The following is a 14,684-nucleotide window of genomic DNA, read 5'->3' on the forward strand; positions in this document are numbered from 1 at the left end:
TTATTTAAAATTGCCTTTCAAATGTCTGTTCTTGATGTTGGTTTTTATCAAATAAATTTCCCCAAAAAATGCGACTTATACTCCAGTGCGACTTATATGTTTTTTTCCCCTTCTTTATTATGCATTTTCGGCCGGTGCGACTTATACTCCGAAAAATACGGTACTTGTCAAGACTTATTCTTAAATTCCAAAGCCGGGTAAAAAGTGTGTGTAAAAACGTCAAGTCAAATTTGAACTGCTTTTGTTTCATTAGAAAAGAACCGTCTCGTCAAGCTGCTCTATTGTATTTACACGCAATCATACTCTCTCATTTCTCCTATTGTCTAACCTCATGGTCGCAATTAAATCGATTTCAATTAATTTCAGGGATGATGCTGTTTCGCAACACATGTTTTTTCACGGTACAAGCTTCATAACGGAACAAATTAAACTACGGTACAAAAGTTTTTTTAACAGTAGTCTAACATTGCCACAATTGTGTATCACCCCCCCCCCCCCCCCCCCCCCCCAACCCTCGTTAACCCCCGATCACAAAATCTTCTTTCGTTTTTTTTTAATGTTTATTATGTTTATAAACTCAGGAAATATGTCCCTGGACACATGAAGACTTTGAATATGACCAATGTATGATCCCGTAACTACTTGGTTTCGGGTTGATATCCAAATATATGGTATCATCCAGAACTAATGGAAAGCATCCAAACAACAGAAGAATAAGTGATTATTACATTTGAACAGAAGTGTAGATAGAACATGTTAAAAGAGAAAATAAGCAGATATTAACAGTAAATGAACAAGTAGATTAATAATCAATTTTCTACCACTTGTCCTTAATCATTTTGACAAAATAATAGAATGGAAAATGACACAATATGTTACTGCATATGTCAGCAGACTAATTAGGAGCCTTTGTTTGCTTACGTACTTATAAAAGACAAGTTGTCTCGTATGTTCAGTATTTTATTCAAAGGGGAACATTATTACAATTTCAGAAGGGTTAAAACCATTAAAAATCAGTTCCCAGTGGCTTATTTTATTTTTCTAAGTTTTTTTCAAAATTTTACCCATCACGCAATATCCCTAAAAAAAGCTTCAAAGTGCCTGATTTTAACCATCGTTATATACACCCGTCCATTTTCCTGTGACGTCACACAGTGATGCCAACACAAACAAACATGGCACGTAGAACAGCAAGGTATAGCGACATTAGCTCGGATTCAGACTCGGATTTTAGCGGCTTAAGCGATTCAACAGATTACGCATGTATTGAAACGGATGGTTGTAGTGTGGAGGCAGGTAGCGAAAACGAAATTGAAGAAGAAACTGAAGCTATTGAGCCATATCGGTTTGAACCGTATGCAAGCGAAACCGACGAAAACGACACGACAGCCAGCGACACGGGAGAAAGCGAGGACGAATTCGGCGATCGCCTTCTAACCAACGATTGGTATGTGTTTGTTTGGCATTAAAGGAAACTAACAACTATGAACTAGGTTTACAGCATATGAAATACATTTGGCAACAACATGCACTTTGAGAGTGCAGACAGCACAATTTTCATCAATTGATATATTCTGTAGACATACCCTCATCCGCGCTCTTTTCCTGAAAGCTGATCTGTCCAGTTTTGGAGTTGATGTCAGCAGGCCAGGGAAGCTAGGGTCGATATTCTTCTCTTGATCATCTTCGGTGGCATAAGGGACGGTAGAAGCGGTGTGAGCCAAGACATCCAGGGGGTTTAGCTCGCTCGTCTGCGGGAACAAACTGCCGCCATTGCTTGCCGTGCTAGCGAGGTCCTTTGTCCCTGAATTGCTCACACACTCCGGCAGATTCAATGGGGGTCTGGCGGCAGATTTCTTTGACTTTATCGTTGGAAATGCATCTGCTTTGAGTGTCGCAGGATATCCACACATTCTTGCCATCTCTGTCGTAGCATAGCTTTCGTCGGTAAAGTGTGCGGAACAAACGTCCAATTTCTTGCCACTTTCGCATCTTTGGGCCACTGGTGCAACTTGAATCCGTCCCTGTTCGTGTTGTTACACCCTCCGACAACACACCGACGAGGCATGATGTCTCCAAGGTACGGAGAACAGTCGAAAAAACGGAAAATAACAGAGCTGATTTGACTCGGTGTTTGAGAAAATGGCGGATTGCTTCCCGATGTGACGCCACGTTGTGACGTCATCGCTCCGAGAGCGAATAATAGAAAGGCGTTTAATTCGCCAAAATTCACCCATTTAGAGTTCGGAAATCGGTTAAAAAAATATCTGGTCTTTTTTCTGCAACATCAAGGTATATATTGACGCTTACATAGGTCTGGTGATAATGTTCCCCTTTAAGAACAAACTTGCAATAAGAAACATATGTTTAATGTACCATAAGATTGTTTGTCAAAATGAAGCCAATGATGCAATTTTTTGTGGTCCCCTTTTTTAGAAAAGTATCGAAATACATTTTGGTACCGGTATGACATAAGCACATAAATTCTGGAATAGCTCTTCAAGAAGTGAATACAGAATAAAATATGCTCATGAACAGTTATTATTTCCAAGACCGCTTAATCCATCATGACAGGCTGAAAGATCATTAGAGGAGCTTTAGAAAGTTAATGTGCAAAGTATTTTTGTAATTATTTAAGTCGATTAAAAACAAGCCATTTTACTCCATATTAACACAAGCCAACACATATCTTCAGGCTATGTGCTCACCTGTTTGGCCATTTTGCCATCCAAGGCCGACCCCTGCATGTCTGCCACTGGCCCCTGTTGTCCGGGAGGACTCCTGGCCTTTCGGTGAGACACTCACTGGGCACACTCCTCTGTCACTTGAGCAACCTGAAACATATCCAACAAACACATTCAAGAGAAGTACAGAACAATGAAGCAGTGATACATAGCCTAATTATTGACAAGTAATGATATTTCAACTGCAACATGAGTTTTTGATTCATTGAAACTTTAATTAGTAGATTGCACAGTACAGTACATATTCCGTACAATTCACCACTAAATGGTAACACCCGAATAAGTTTTTCAACTTGTTTAAGTCGGGGTCCACGTAAATCAATTCATGGTATAAGCCAGGGGTCGGCAACCCGCGGCTCCGGAGCCGCATGCGGCTCTTTGATCACTCTGATGCGGCTCAGCAGCTTACTTGCTGAACCCCCCAATTTTCCCGTGAGACTTCCGGATTTCAGTGCCTCTCGCAGAAAACTCCCGGGATCAATATTCACCGATTTTCAACCTTACAGCTATAATAAGGGCGTGCCATGATGGTACAACATTTGGCGCCCTCTACAATCTGTATTAACAGCGTGCCAGCCTAACACTTGTTATACAATATACATCTTCTGCTTGCACACACCCCCCCCCCCCTCCCCCCATCTCTCTCTGTGCGACGGTTGAGGTTGAGGTGGGCGGGGTTTGGTAGCGGGGGTGTATAATGTATCCCGGAAGAGTTAGGGCTGCATGGGATTCTGGGTATTTGTCCTGTTGTGTTTATGTTGTGTTTATGTTGTGTTACGGTGCAGATGTTCTCCCGAAATGTGTTTGTCATTCTTGTTTGGTGTGGGTTCACAGTGTGGTGCATTATTAGTAAGAGTGTTAACGTTTTTTTTTATACCGCCGCCGTCAGTGTAACCTGTGTGGTTGTTGACCAAGTATGCCTTGCTGTCACCTATGTGAGCAAGCGGAAGCCCCATACAACATGTGGCTGATCTGGCACGCTGGTTGTAGTGGGTGCTATATGCTGTACCATCACGGCACGCATGACGCTGACAAGCGCTATTCAGTTAGAACCCGCGTGCCGCACCAGCTTAAAAATCCATGTAAAGGTGTGGGCAGCGTGTCTGAGACCCCTGGTTTATACATAGCACAAAGCAAAAAAAAAACTTTGTATGCAATGTTGTTTCATTTAAAATTTCAGCGGCTCCCATTGTTTTCTATAATTTGTGAAACTGGTCAAAATGGCTCTTTGACTGGTAAAGGTTGCCGACCCCTGGTATAAACAACATTGCATTTTGTTTGTGAGACTATGTTCAAACAGACCTTGCAATATTTCAGTTTCTTATTTTTCCATTATGTATTAGTTTTTTTTTTATGAAGTCTTATACAACTACAAGTATATGAAATCGTACGTGCGCTTGTGGGCCCGCGCTTTCTCGCACAAGACAAGAAAAATAAAGATGTGCATTATATCTTCTCGCTCAACATCCCCCACAGTGGGTTGACCCTGTGGATTTGAACGGTTGTCAGTGAAACTAAAGCCGTTGCTGCAGCAGCTGTTCAAGATTGAAGTGTTTTAAAGATGCTACTGTAAATTTATGTGGGAAAGAGAAGCAAGCAAGAGGAGAAAAAAAAAAAAGGATGTGATGATTTCATACATTCCAAAAAAAGACCTTGAAATCCTGCAACATGGTTGTGTTTCCGTTATAGACAAGTGGTACAACACTGGTGTCCGTGGGATACTTTTGGTGCACAACATGTTTTACATATATAATGAAATAAAGCTTGCATTAGAACAATTTGCAAAAACACTTGATTCAAAATCTGGTCTGAATCATCCAAAAAATGGCCCTTGCCAACCAAAACAACCAGCTTCTTGTGCCTGTTACAGTACATTGCACGCTCTATTTTCAGGCATCCTGTCGTAATGAACACATTTTCAAATCCCTCTGTTTGCCAAAACAATTAAGAATATGAGAGAAGAATATTATAATGTCCCCTCAACACCCTATCATTGTTCTACATGTGGACAAGGTTTGGACTCCCCTGCGGTAAAACACTCAATATAGCAGAAAATTCCTCAACAGATGAAGTGTAAATACTTTAGCGACATGGGGACAATAGTGTGTGTATATATATATATATATATATATATATATATATATATATATATATATATATATATATATTAGGGGTGTAACAGTACACAAAAATTTCGGTTCGGTACGTACCTCGGTTTAGAGGTCACGGTTCGGTTCATTTTCGGTACAGTAAGAAAACAACAAAATATAAATGTTTTGGTTATTTATTTACCAAATTTGTAAACAATGGCTTTATCCTTTTAACATTGGGAACACTATAATAATTCTGCCCACGTTAATCCACATTAAACTGCCTCAAATTGTTGCTCAGATTAAATAAAATGACAACATTTTCTTCTACATATAAAAAGTGCAACATTAAACAGTTTCAAGTCAACTCATCATGCTTAATTTATTACAGCATTTGGGAAGCCTGTTGCTGATTTTTATTTATGTAAATGTTATATTTTTATCAACATGTGATAGCAGGGACCCTGCCATTCAAAACTAGGCTGCTCCATTACTAATGATTAATGTAACTATAGCTGAAAAAAATAGTACAATAGCAATAGGAGAGACTATTCATCCCTGAACACCATGCTGAAATAAGCAGGGGCGTCCATGATAACGTTGCTTGGATGGCAACATATGTTGCTCCAAAACCTGTATGTACCTTTCAGTATTAATGGCGCCTTCACATATGTGTAAGTTACCCATGTCTTGGGCACTAATACACCCCCAAACCATCACAGATGCTGGCTTTTCAACTTTGCGCCTATAACAATTCGGATGGTTCTTTTCCTCTTTGGTCCGGAGGACACGACGTCCACAGTTTCCAAAAACAATTTGAAATGTGGACTCGTCAGACCACAGAACCCTTTTCCACTTTGTATCAGTCCATCTTAGATGAGCTCAGGCCCAGCAAAGCCGACTGCGTTTCTGGGTGTTGTTGATAAACGGTTTTCGCCTTGCATGGGAGTTTTAACTTGCACTTACAGATGTAGCGACCAACTGTAGTTACTGACAGTGAGTTTCTGAAGTGTTCCTGAGCCCATGTGGTGATATCTTTTACACACTGATGTCGCTTGTTGATGCAGTACAGCCTGAGGGATCGAAGGTCACGGGCTTAGCTGCTTACGTGCAGTGATTTCTCCAGATTCTCTGAACTCTTTGATGATATTACGGACCGTAGATGGTGAAATCCCTAAATTCCTTGCAATAGCTGGTTGAGAAAGGTTTTTCTTAAACTGTTCAACAATTTGCTCACGCATTTGTTGACAAAGTGGTGACCCTCGCCCCATCCTTGTTTGTGAATGACTGAGCATTTCATAGAATCTACTTTTATACCCAATCATGGCACCCACCTGTTCCCAATTAGCCTGTTCACCTGTGGGATGTTCCAAATAAGTGTTTGATGAGCATTCCTCAACTTTATCAGTATTTATTGCCACCGTTCCCAACTTCTTTGTCACGTGTTGCTGGCATCAAATTCTAAAGTTAATGATTATTTGCAAAAAAAAAAAAAATGTTTATCAGTTTGAACATCAAATATCTTGTCTTTGTAGTGCATTCAATTGAATATGGGTTGAAAAGGATTTGCAAATCATTGTATTCCGTTTATATTTACATCTAACACAATTTCCCAACTCATATGGAAACGGGGTTTGTATATAATATGTAAATATTACATATATGTTATATTTCATATTGCTACTATGGTACATTTTTTTGTCTACTTTATACCCGCATTATCCTTTCCATCTTTACCCTTTCCATCCTTTGTAACTGAGCTGTGTGATCACTAAAGTTTGTCTAAGTCTAAGTTTAAGTATTGGTGGCAGTTTTTGAGTGCATTTTTTTTAAGTGATTTAGAAATAGAATTGATTGCTCCCATTAGCTGCATAGCTAGCCACCAAGAACGAGCCGATTTTTACAAAGCTACAATGCAAATACAATTTTTTTTTTGTCTTCTTGTTTCTCATAATGATTGTGAAGATAGGCAAAATTGCCCCTTTAAATGTTTCGCAGCATTAGGAAAGGTTAAAATTAGAGATGTCCGATAATGGCTTTTTTGCCGATATCAGATATTCCGAAATTGTCCAACTCTTAATTACCTATTCCGATATCAACCGATACCGATACATACAGTCGTGGAATTAACACATTATTATGCCTAATTTTGTTGTGATACCCCGCTGGATGCATTAAACAATGTAACAAGGTTTTCCAAAATAAATCAACTCAAGTTATGGAAAAAAATGCCAACATGGCACTGCCATATTTATTATTGAAGTCACAAAGTGCATTATTTTTTTTTAAATGCCTCAAAACAGCAGCTTGGAATTTGGGACATGCTTTCCCTGAGAGAGCATGAGGAGGTTGAGGTGGAGGGGGTAGTGGGGGGTGTATATTATAGCGTCCCAGAAGAGTTAGTACTGCAAGGGGTTCTGGGTATTTGTTCTGTTGTGTTTATGTTGTGTTATGGTGCGGATGTTCTCCCGAAATGTGTTTGTCATTCTTGTTTGGTGTGGGTTCACAGTGTGGCGCATATTTGTAACAGTGTTAAAGTTGTTTATACGGCCACCCTCAGTGTGACCAAGTATGGGTTGCATTCACTTGTGTGTGTGAAAAGCCGTAGATATTATGTGATTGGGCCGACACGCAAAGGCAGTGCCTTTAAGGTTTATTGCATTCTGTACTTCTCCCTACATCCGTGTACACAGCGGCGTTTTAAAAAGTCATAAATTTTACTTTTTGAAACCGATACCGATAATTTCCGATATTACATTTTAAAGCATTTAATGGCCGATAATATCGGCAGTCCGATATTATCGGACATCTCTAGTTAAAATGAAGATTATAGCACTCATTTAGACCTTTCCATCCATCCATTTTCTACCGCTTATTCCCTTTTGGGGATGCGGGGGGTGCTGGAGCCTATCTCAGCTACAATCGGGCGGAAGGCGGGGTACACCCTGGACAAGTCGCCACCTCATCGCAGGGCCAACACAGATAGACAGACAACATTCACACTCACATTCACACATTAGGGCCAATTTAGTGTTGCCAATCAACCTATCCACCTTTGATTATAGCATGAATTCACTGTGACATTGTTTCCACAATTATTTTCCACAACTCTAAAAGTATGGAATTTCTCATTTTTAAGCACGGATAATCTGCAAAATGTACGATCGAGATAAAATATAATTTTTTTCTATTTTCTTATATTAACTCTAAAGGCCTTAGTGGCCACATACGTGGACAGCACCTTTTAGCTCTTATTTCCAAAATTGTGTACACTACTGAATTGGGGTCTTTATGTGGACACTTATACTGCCATCTAGTGGTGTCAGACGAGTATAACATACAATGGAATTAGCATGTCACTAAACATGAAGTACACGTTTGTTACTTATGGACTAAGTACATGATATCAAAAGATGATTATTAGTTTTTATTCTAATTAGGGTCCAAAAAGCAAAGAGAAATAAAAAAAAAGCATGTCAACAAACAGCTTGGGCCTTAAGAGGTTAAGAAAAATGGGCAAAAAATACACTTGCAAAGAATAAAAACTTGATAACCATCAAATAACCGTGAACCAACAAATACTTGTTTTGAAGATACTTCATCTTACTTTTTGGAGTGTGGGTGACCTGCCAGCTCGAATCAGTCAAGCAGAAAATAACATGGAGGATTACAGGTGCTCACTTAGCCATTCTGTCCAAAGTGAAACAGAGACTGACATCCATCTGTTCTCTGTGACACTGTGAAGTCATTACAGCCATCTGTGAGAAGACGTCTCTCTCAGCTCCACAATGGTTTCAAAGTGAAACAAATACCAGGATCGCTCCGATTATCCATGCAATTACATTGTGTACATGAAGACATTTAACGCCACTCAGATACGGTAGTTTTCGAGATACGTATCCTTAAACCCAAAGAAAATCTGATAGAAACTCGTCATCCAGTTAGTTTGTGCTAAATCGGTGTTTTTCAACCACTGTGCGATACAGTCTGGTGTACCGTGGGAGATTATGTAATTTCACCTAATTGGGTTAAAAATATTTTTTGCAAACCAGTAATTATAATCCGCAAATGTGCCGTTGTTGAGTGTCTGTGCTGTTTAGAGCTCCGCAGCGTAACCGTGTAATACTCTTCCATATCAGTAGGTGGCAGCAGTTAGCCAATTGCTTTGTATTTCTCGGAAACAGCGGGAGGCAATATGCAGGTAAAAAGGTGTCTAATGCTTAAACCAAAAATAAACAAAAGATGAGTGCCCCTAAGAAAAGGCATTGAAGCTTAGGGAAGGCTATGCAGAACAAAACTAAAACTGCAAAATTAACAAAAGCAGAATGCTGGACGACAGCAAAGACTTACTGTGGAGCAAAGACAATGTACATCCAAACATGAAATGACAATCAACAATGTCCCCACCAAGAAGGTGATCACAATATGCAGACGACAGTGGGAGGCAGCGTGCAGGTAAAAAGGTATCGAACGCTTAAACCAAAAATACACAAAAATCGAGTGCCGCTAAGAAAAACCATTGAAGCTTAGGGATGGTTATGCAAAATGAAACTAAAACTGAACTGGTTGCAAAGTAAACAAAAACTAAATGCTGGACGACAGCAAAGACTTACAGCGTGTGGAGCAGACGGCGTCCACAAAGCACATCCGTACATGACAATGACAATCAACAAAGAAGGATAGCGTCCGCACAACTTGAATAGTCTTGATTGCGAAAACAAAGCAGGTGCGGGGAATAGCGTTCAAGGAAGACATGGAACGGATACAGGAAAATACCAACAAAAGAGAAAAAGTCACCAAAAATAGGAGCGCAAGACAAGAACTAAAACACTATGCACAGGAAAACACCAAAAACGTCAAAATAAGTCACGGCGTGATGTGACAGGTGGGGAAAAAAAGAAAAAAAATGTAAAAAGAAAAAAAAATTATTAAATTGTTATATGTATCCAGTGATTATACTATAAGTTATTTTCCATTTAACTTCACCAGTTTTAGATTATTTTTATTCAAAATCGCTGAATTTTCACATTTGCCGTTCAAATACTGAGAAGAGACGGTGCGGTGAACAGCAGCCAGTTGAGGCACGTCACTCAGTGCCTCAACATGGATTGCGCAATGACTCGGCTAACTGCTGGCCTGCTGTGCAGTGAGACCGTATTGCTATATGAATTATATTATACATTTCCATAGTTTAGTTAGCTGAGGTATATAATGTACAGTGTATTTTGTCAACAACTGTATGTGTGTAACGTATTTCTTGTGCTGAGCGATCATAAAACTGCTGCGAAGACGCACTGGCTGAGGCTCGCAGTAATCCCGCCTCCTGGTGCCGGTTAATGCACCTCCGCCGCAGACTGCACCCCCCGACGCGAGCGCCACACCAACCAAAGCCCACACCCAAACCCTCCACGTGCAAGACCAAATCCACCCAAAAAAAGTCACTTAACAAGAAGCCAAAAAGTGCAAAAACAACATTGCTCGCGCCGAAGGAGCCGTGATCGACTGCAGGGACACAACATTAGGTACACCTGCAGACTGCAGCACGGATTTCATATTTCATTCATTCACAACTCCTCCAACACGAACACCACTGTTCCGGCACTTATAAGTAAAGGTAAGACCATAATAACGTTTTTTTAATTAAATGTGCTTTTTTGTGTGCTACGGTTTGTATGTGTAAAGTTAAAGTTAAGTTAAAGTACCAATGATTGTCAAACACACACTAGGTGTGGTGAAATTTGTCCTCTGCATTTGACCCATCACCTTGATCACCCCCTGGGATGTGAGGGGAGCAGTGGGCAGCAGCGGCGCCGCGCCCGGGAATAATTGTTGGTGATTTAACCCCCAATTCCAAGCCTTGATGCTGAGTGCCAAGCAGGGAAGAATGCTGGTATGAGCTTTTAAACATAACCTGTTAACTGCTGCCAATCAAATGGTGAATAAGATACTCTTTAGGGTTCATATGTTTGTAAATCTGACTGTGATGAAGTCAGTGCCTCACCAGCCATCAACCTCACCGCACGTCACTGCAGTACACCTACTTTGAGACAAGAGCTATAGTGATGCTTGCTTGGTTATGGTTTGAATTCATATTCAACAATTGTGAGAACGACTTTTTATTGTCAATATCGGCTGCTGAGTTTAATTTGTTTATGTTTTCTTCTGGTGGTGTGCACCTGGATTTTTTTCAATGAAAAAAATGTGCCTTGGCTCAGAAAAGGTTGAAAAACACTGTCCATGATGGAGACATTTCCTCTGAACACTGTGTGCCGGTATATTCATTTATTGTACATTGGCCTCAGTGAGTGAGACCCCTGCAGAACAATGCGCAATTGGAAAATAAATGATCGATCAGCTTTGTTGTGCATACTGGACCGACGTAGTAAAATATGTTGTTTATTCACTGGAATCGGTTATCACAGGGAGAACATTCAACTATGGAATCATCCCTGGCATTTCACTTTCCTCGGTCCGACCATGAAGGCAGACACAGAGGGCATCAGCGAGGGAGTGTTCATGTATGCATGTCTGTGGAAGAGTACTGGCTCCGCTCAGAGAATCAGTTGCCATGGTAACAGCACAGCTTTACACCCCCACCACCACCACCTGATTGTCTCCCTCCTCAGTGGAGTGGCAGACAAACTCAACAAGGCGGCATGATGAGGGACCCAAATATGAATTTCAGAGAGGTAATTTGCCTATGTGACATACTGTAGGCTTTTTTGGTAGCGATTATGGGTGCCAAAAAAATATATATTTTCGAAAGAATCACGGTTCTTATTTGGAAAAAATTCTTAATCTAATGGATTATATATATTTAAATCTAATGTCGATTTAAATATATATTTTTTTAATCTGTCCAAGCCACTTTAGTAAATGTTTGGGTAAAATTTTGTCAAACAAAACCAGTTTTCTTTTACAAACCCCAAAACTAGTGAAGTTGGCACGTTGTGTAAATGGTAAATAAAAACAGAATACAATGATTTGCAAATCCTTTTCAACTTATATTCAATTGAATAGACTGCACAGACAAGATATTTAAAGGGGAACATTATCACAATTTCAGAATTGTTAAAACCATTAAAAATCAGTTCCCAGTGGCTTATTATATTTTTCGAAGTTTTTTTCAAAATTTTACCCATCACGCAATATCCCTAAAAAAAAGCTTCAAAGTGCCTGATTTTAACCATCGTTATATACACCCGTCCATTTTCCTGTGACGTCACATAGTGATGCCAACACAAACAAACATGGCGGAAAGAACAGCAAGCTATAGCGACATTAGCTCGGATTCAGACTCGGATTTCAGCGGCTTAAGCGATTCAACAGATTACGAATGTATTGAAACGGATGGTTGTAGTGTGGAGGCAGGTAGCGAAAACGAAATTGAAGAAGAAACTGAAGCTATTGAGCCATATCGGGTGTATATAACGATGGTTAAAATCAGGCACTTTGAAGCTTTTTTTAGGGATATTGCGTGATGGGTAAAATTTTGAAAAAAACTTCGAAAAATCAAATAAGCCACTGGGAACTGATTTTTAATGGTTTTAACCCTTCTGAAATTGTGATAATGTTCCCCTTTAAACAGGCAGCATGGTGAAACAGGGGTTAGTGCATGCGCCTCACAATACGAAGATCCTGAGTTCAATCCCGGGCTCGGGATCTTTCTGTGTGGAGTTGGCATGTTCTCCCCGTGACTGCGTGGGTTCCCTCCGGGTACTCCGGTTTCCTCCCACCTCCAAAGACATGCACCTGGGGATAGCTTGATTGGCAACACTAAATTGGCCCTAGTGGGTGAATGTGAATGTTGTCTGTCTATCTGTGTTGGCCCTGTGATGAAGTGGCGACTTGTCCAGGGTGTACCGTGCCTTCCGCCCAATTGCAGCTGAGATAGGCTCCAGCAACCCCCTTCACGACCCCCAACGGGACAAGCGGTAGAAAAATGGATGGATGGAATGCTTTAAACAAAACCTGAACTTAAAAAAATCAAATATACCAACCCCAGTAGGCATCCGGTGTTTTACTTATAGCAGTAAACATTAAACATTTCAAGGAGGTTGTAAATAGCTCCGGTGCCTGCCCCTAAAATACGGCGATGCATCTGTCTGATGTGTGACAGCCCAGCTGATCTACAGCACAATAGATCCTGTAAATCACTGGGAGTTTTTGACAGGGACAAGGACACACACACACACACATACACACACACCATCAAACATAAATTCACTGCGTGCCATAGACACTCACAATAGCAGTGTAATGCTAATGGCAGCCACTCTTGATGTTGCTTAGTGCTTTCTTGAGGGAGTCTTGACATCTCTAGTGTGTGAAGTGTTGTATGTTCAAGAGGGATGCCACAAGAGACGTGACTGGGGTCACTGACTACGTTTATACGGACACAGGTTTAGGGCTACAGCAATTAATCGGATAGAACAAAGCTTTGATTTATATTCCGTTGCTCGGATGAATCGATTAGTGAGAGTAAATAATACAAATTCATGCAGCACGGAGTGCCCCAAACTTTAAATAGGCGGACGTTGTTTTTGTACGGCCGCCGCTATTGCTTGGATTCACGTGACGTCACGTCCGGGTTTTATCGAATATGTGTGGTGGTCAAGCCAGCGTCTGTTCTCAATGGTACTACACTCTTAGAAATAAGGGTTCTTCTACAAGGGCTGAGGTTCTAACTGGAACCATTTGCTTCTGAAAAACCCTTTCCCGAAGAAACCATTGCTGGAGATTTATTGACACAAATTCACCTACTGAGGACAGCATGATGTGTCTGGCCTGTCATGTTGCTGATTCCACTGGACCTATGCTGACTTTTGACCTGTTCTCCCCTGGGACCTACACAGCCTCTCCTGTTTTGTTGGACTATCTTTAAATAAATGTTTTTCTCATTAAAATGTTTTGCATGTTTGTTCAATGTCAACATGATAAATGACCACAATATAATATGAACTAAACTGATCTGTAGAATACAACATGGTTCTTTATAGAACCCTCAGAAGACAAGACGGTTATCGAAGAAAACCTTTGAAAAGGGATGTTTTTAGAACCCCCTGTGTCAGGTCTAGATGAAACCCTTGAAACATGAAAGGGTTCTTAGTGGAACTCCCTGCATGGGTTCTCGATGAAACCCTTGAAACATGCAAGAGTTCTTAGTGGAACTCCCTGTGTGGGTTCTAGATGAAACCCTTGAAACATGAAAGGGTTCTTAGTGGAACTCCCTGTATGGGTTCTAGATGAAACCCTTGAAACATAAAAGGGTTCTTAGTGGAACTCCCTGCATGGGTTCTAGATGAAACCCTTGACAAACGAAAGGGTTCTTGGTGGAACTCCCTGTGTGGGTTCTAGATGAAACCCTTGAAATTCGAAAGGGTTCTTAGTGGCACTCCCTGTGTGGGTTCTAGATGAAACCCTTGAAATACAAAAGGGTTCTTAGTGGAACTCCCTGTGTGGGTTCTAGATGAAACCCTTGAAACATGAAAGAGTTCTTAGTGGAACTCCCTGCATGGGTTCTAGATGAAACCCTTGAAACATGAAAGAGTTCTTAGTGGAACTCCCTGTGTGGGTTCTAGATGAAACCCTTGAAACATGCAAGAGTTCTTAGTGGAACTCCCTGTGTGGGTTCTAGATGAAACCCTTGAAACATAAAAGGGTTCTTAGTGGAACTCCCTGCATGGGTTCTAGATGAAACCCTTGAAACATAAAAGGGTTCTTAGTGGAACTCCCTGCATGGGTTCTAGATGAAACCCTTGACGAACGAAAGGGTTCTTGGTGGAACTCCCTGTGTGGGTTCTAGATGAAACCCTTGAAATTCGAAAGGGTTCTTAGTGGCACTCCCTGC

At 40.7% G+C, this 14,684-nt stretch overlaps 1 protein-coding gene across 7 annotated transcripts in view; it reads right to left on the reverse strand.

Moving 5' to 3' along the window:
* LOC133571015 (band 4.1-like protein 1) overlaps positions 1-14,684 on the reverse strand; it is a 252,318-nt gene that overhangs the window by 98,081 nt on the left and 139,553 nt on the right. For all 7 annotated transcript variants that reach the window (XM_061923964.1, XM_061923965.1, XM_061923963.1 and 4 more), the window contains exon 3: positions 2,709-2,834. In XM_061923964.1, the coding sequence (XP_061779948.1) occupies positions 2,709-2,747 (39 nt within the window). In that variant the 5' untranslated portion in view covers positions 2,748-2,834. The remainder of the gene's footprint in view (positions 1-2,708; positions 2,835-14,684) is intronic.

Source organism: Nerophis lumbriciformis, linkage group LG28 (genome assembly GCF_033978685.3).
Source record: "Nerophis lumbriciformis linkage group LG28, RoL_Nlum_v2.1, whole genome shotgun sequence".
Taxonomy (NCBI): Eukaryota; Metazoa; Chordata; class Actinopteri; order Syngnathiformes; family Syngnathidae; genus Nerophis; species Nerophis lumbriciformis.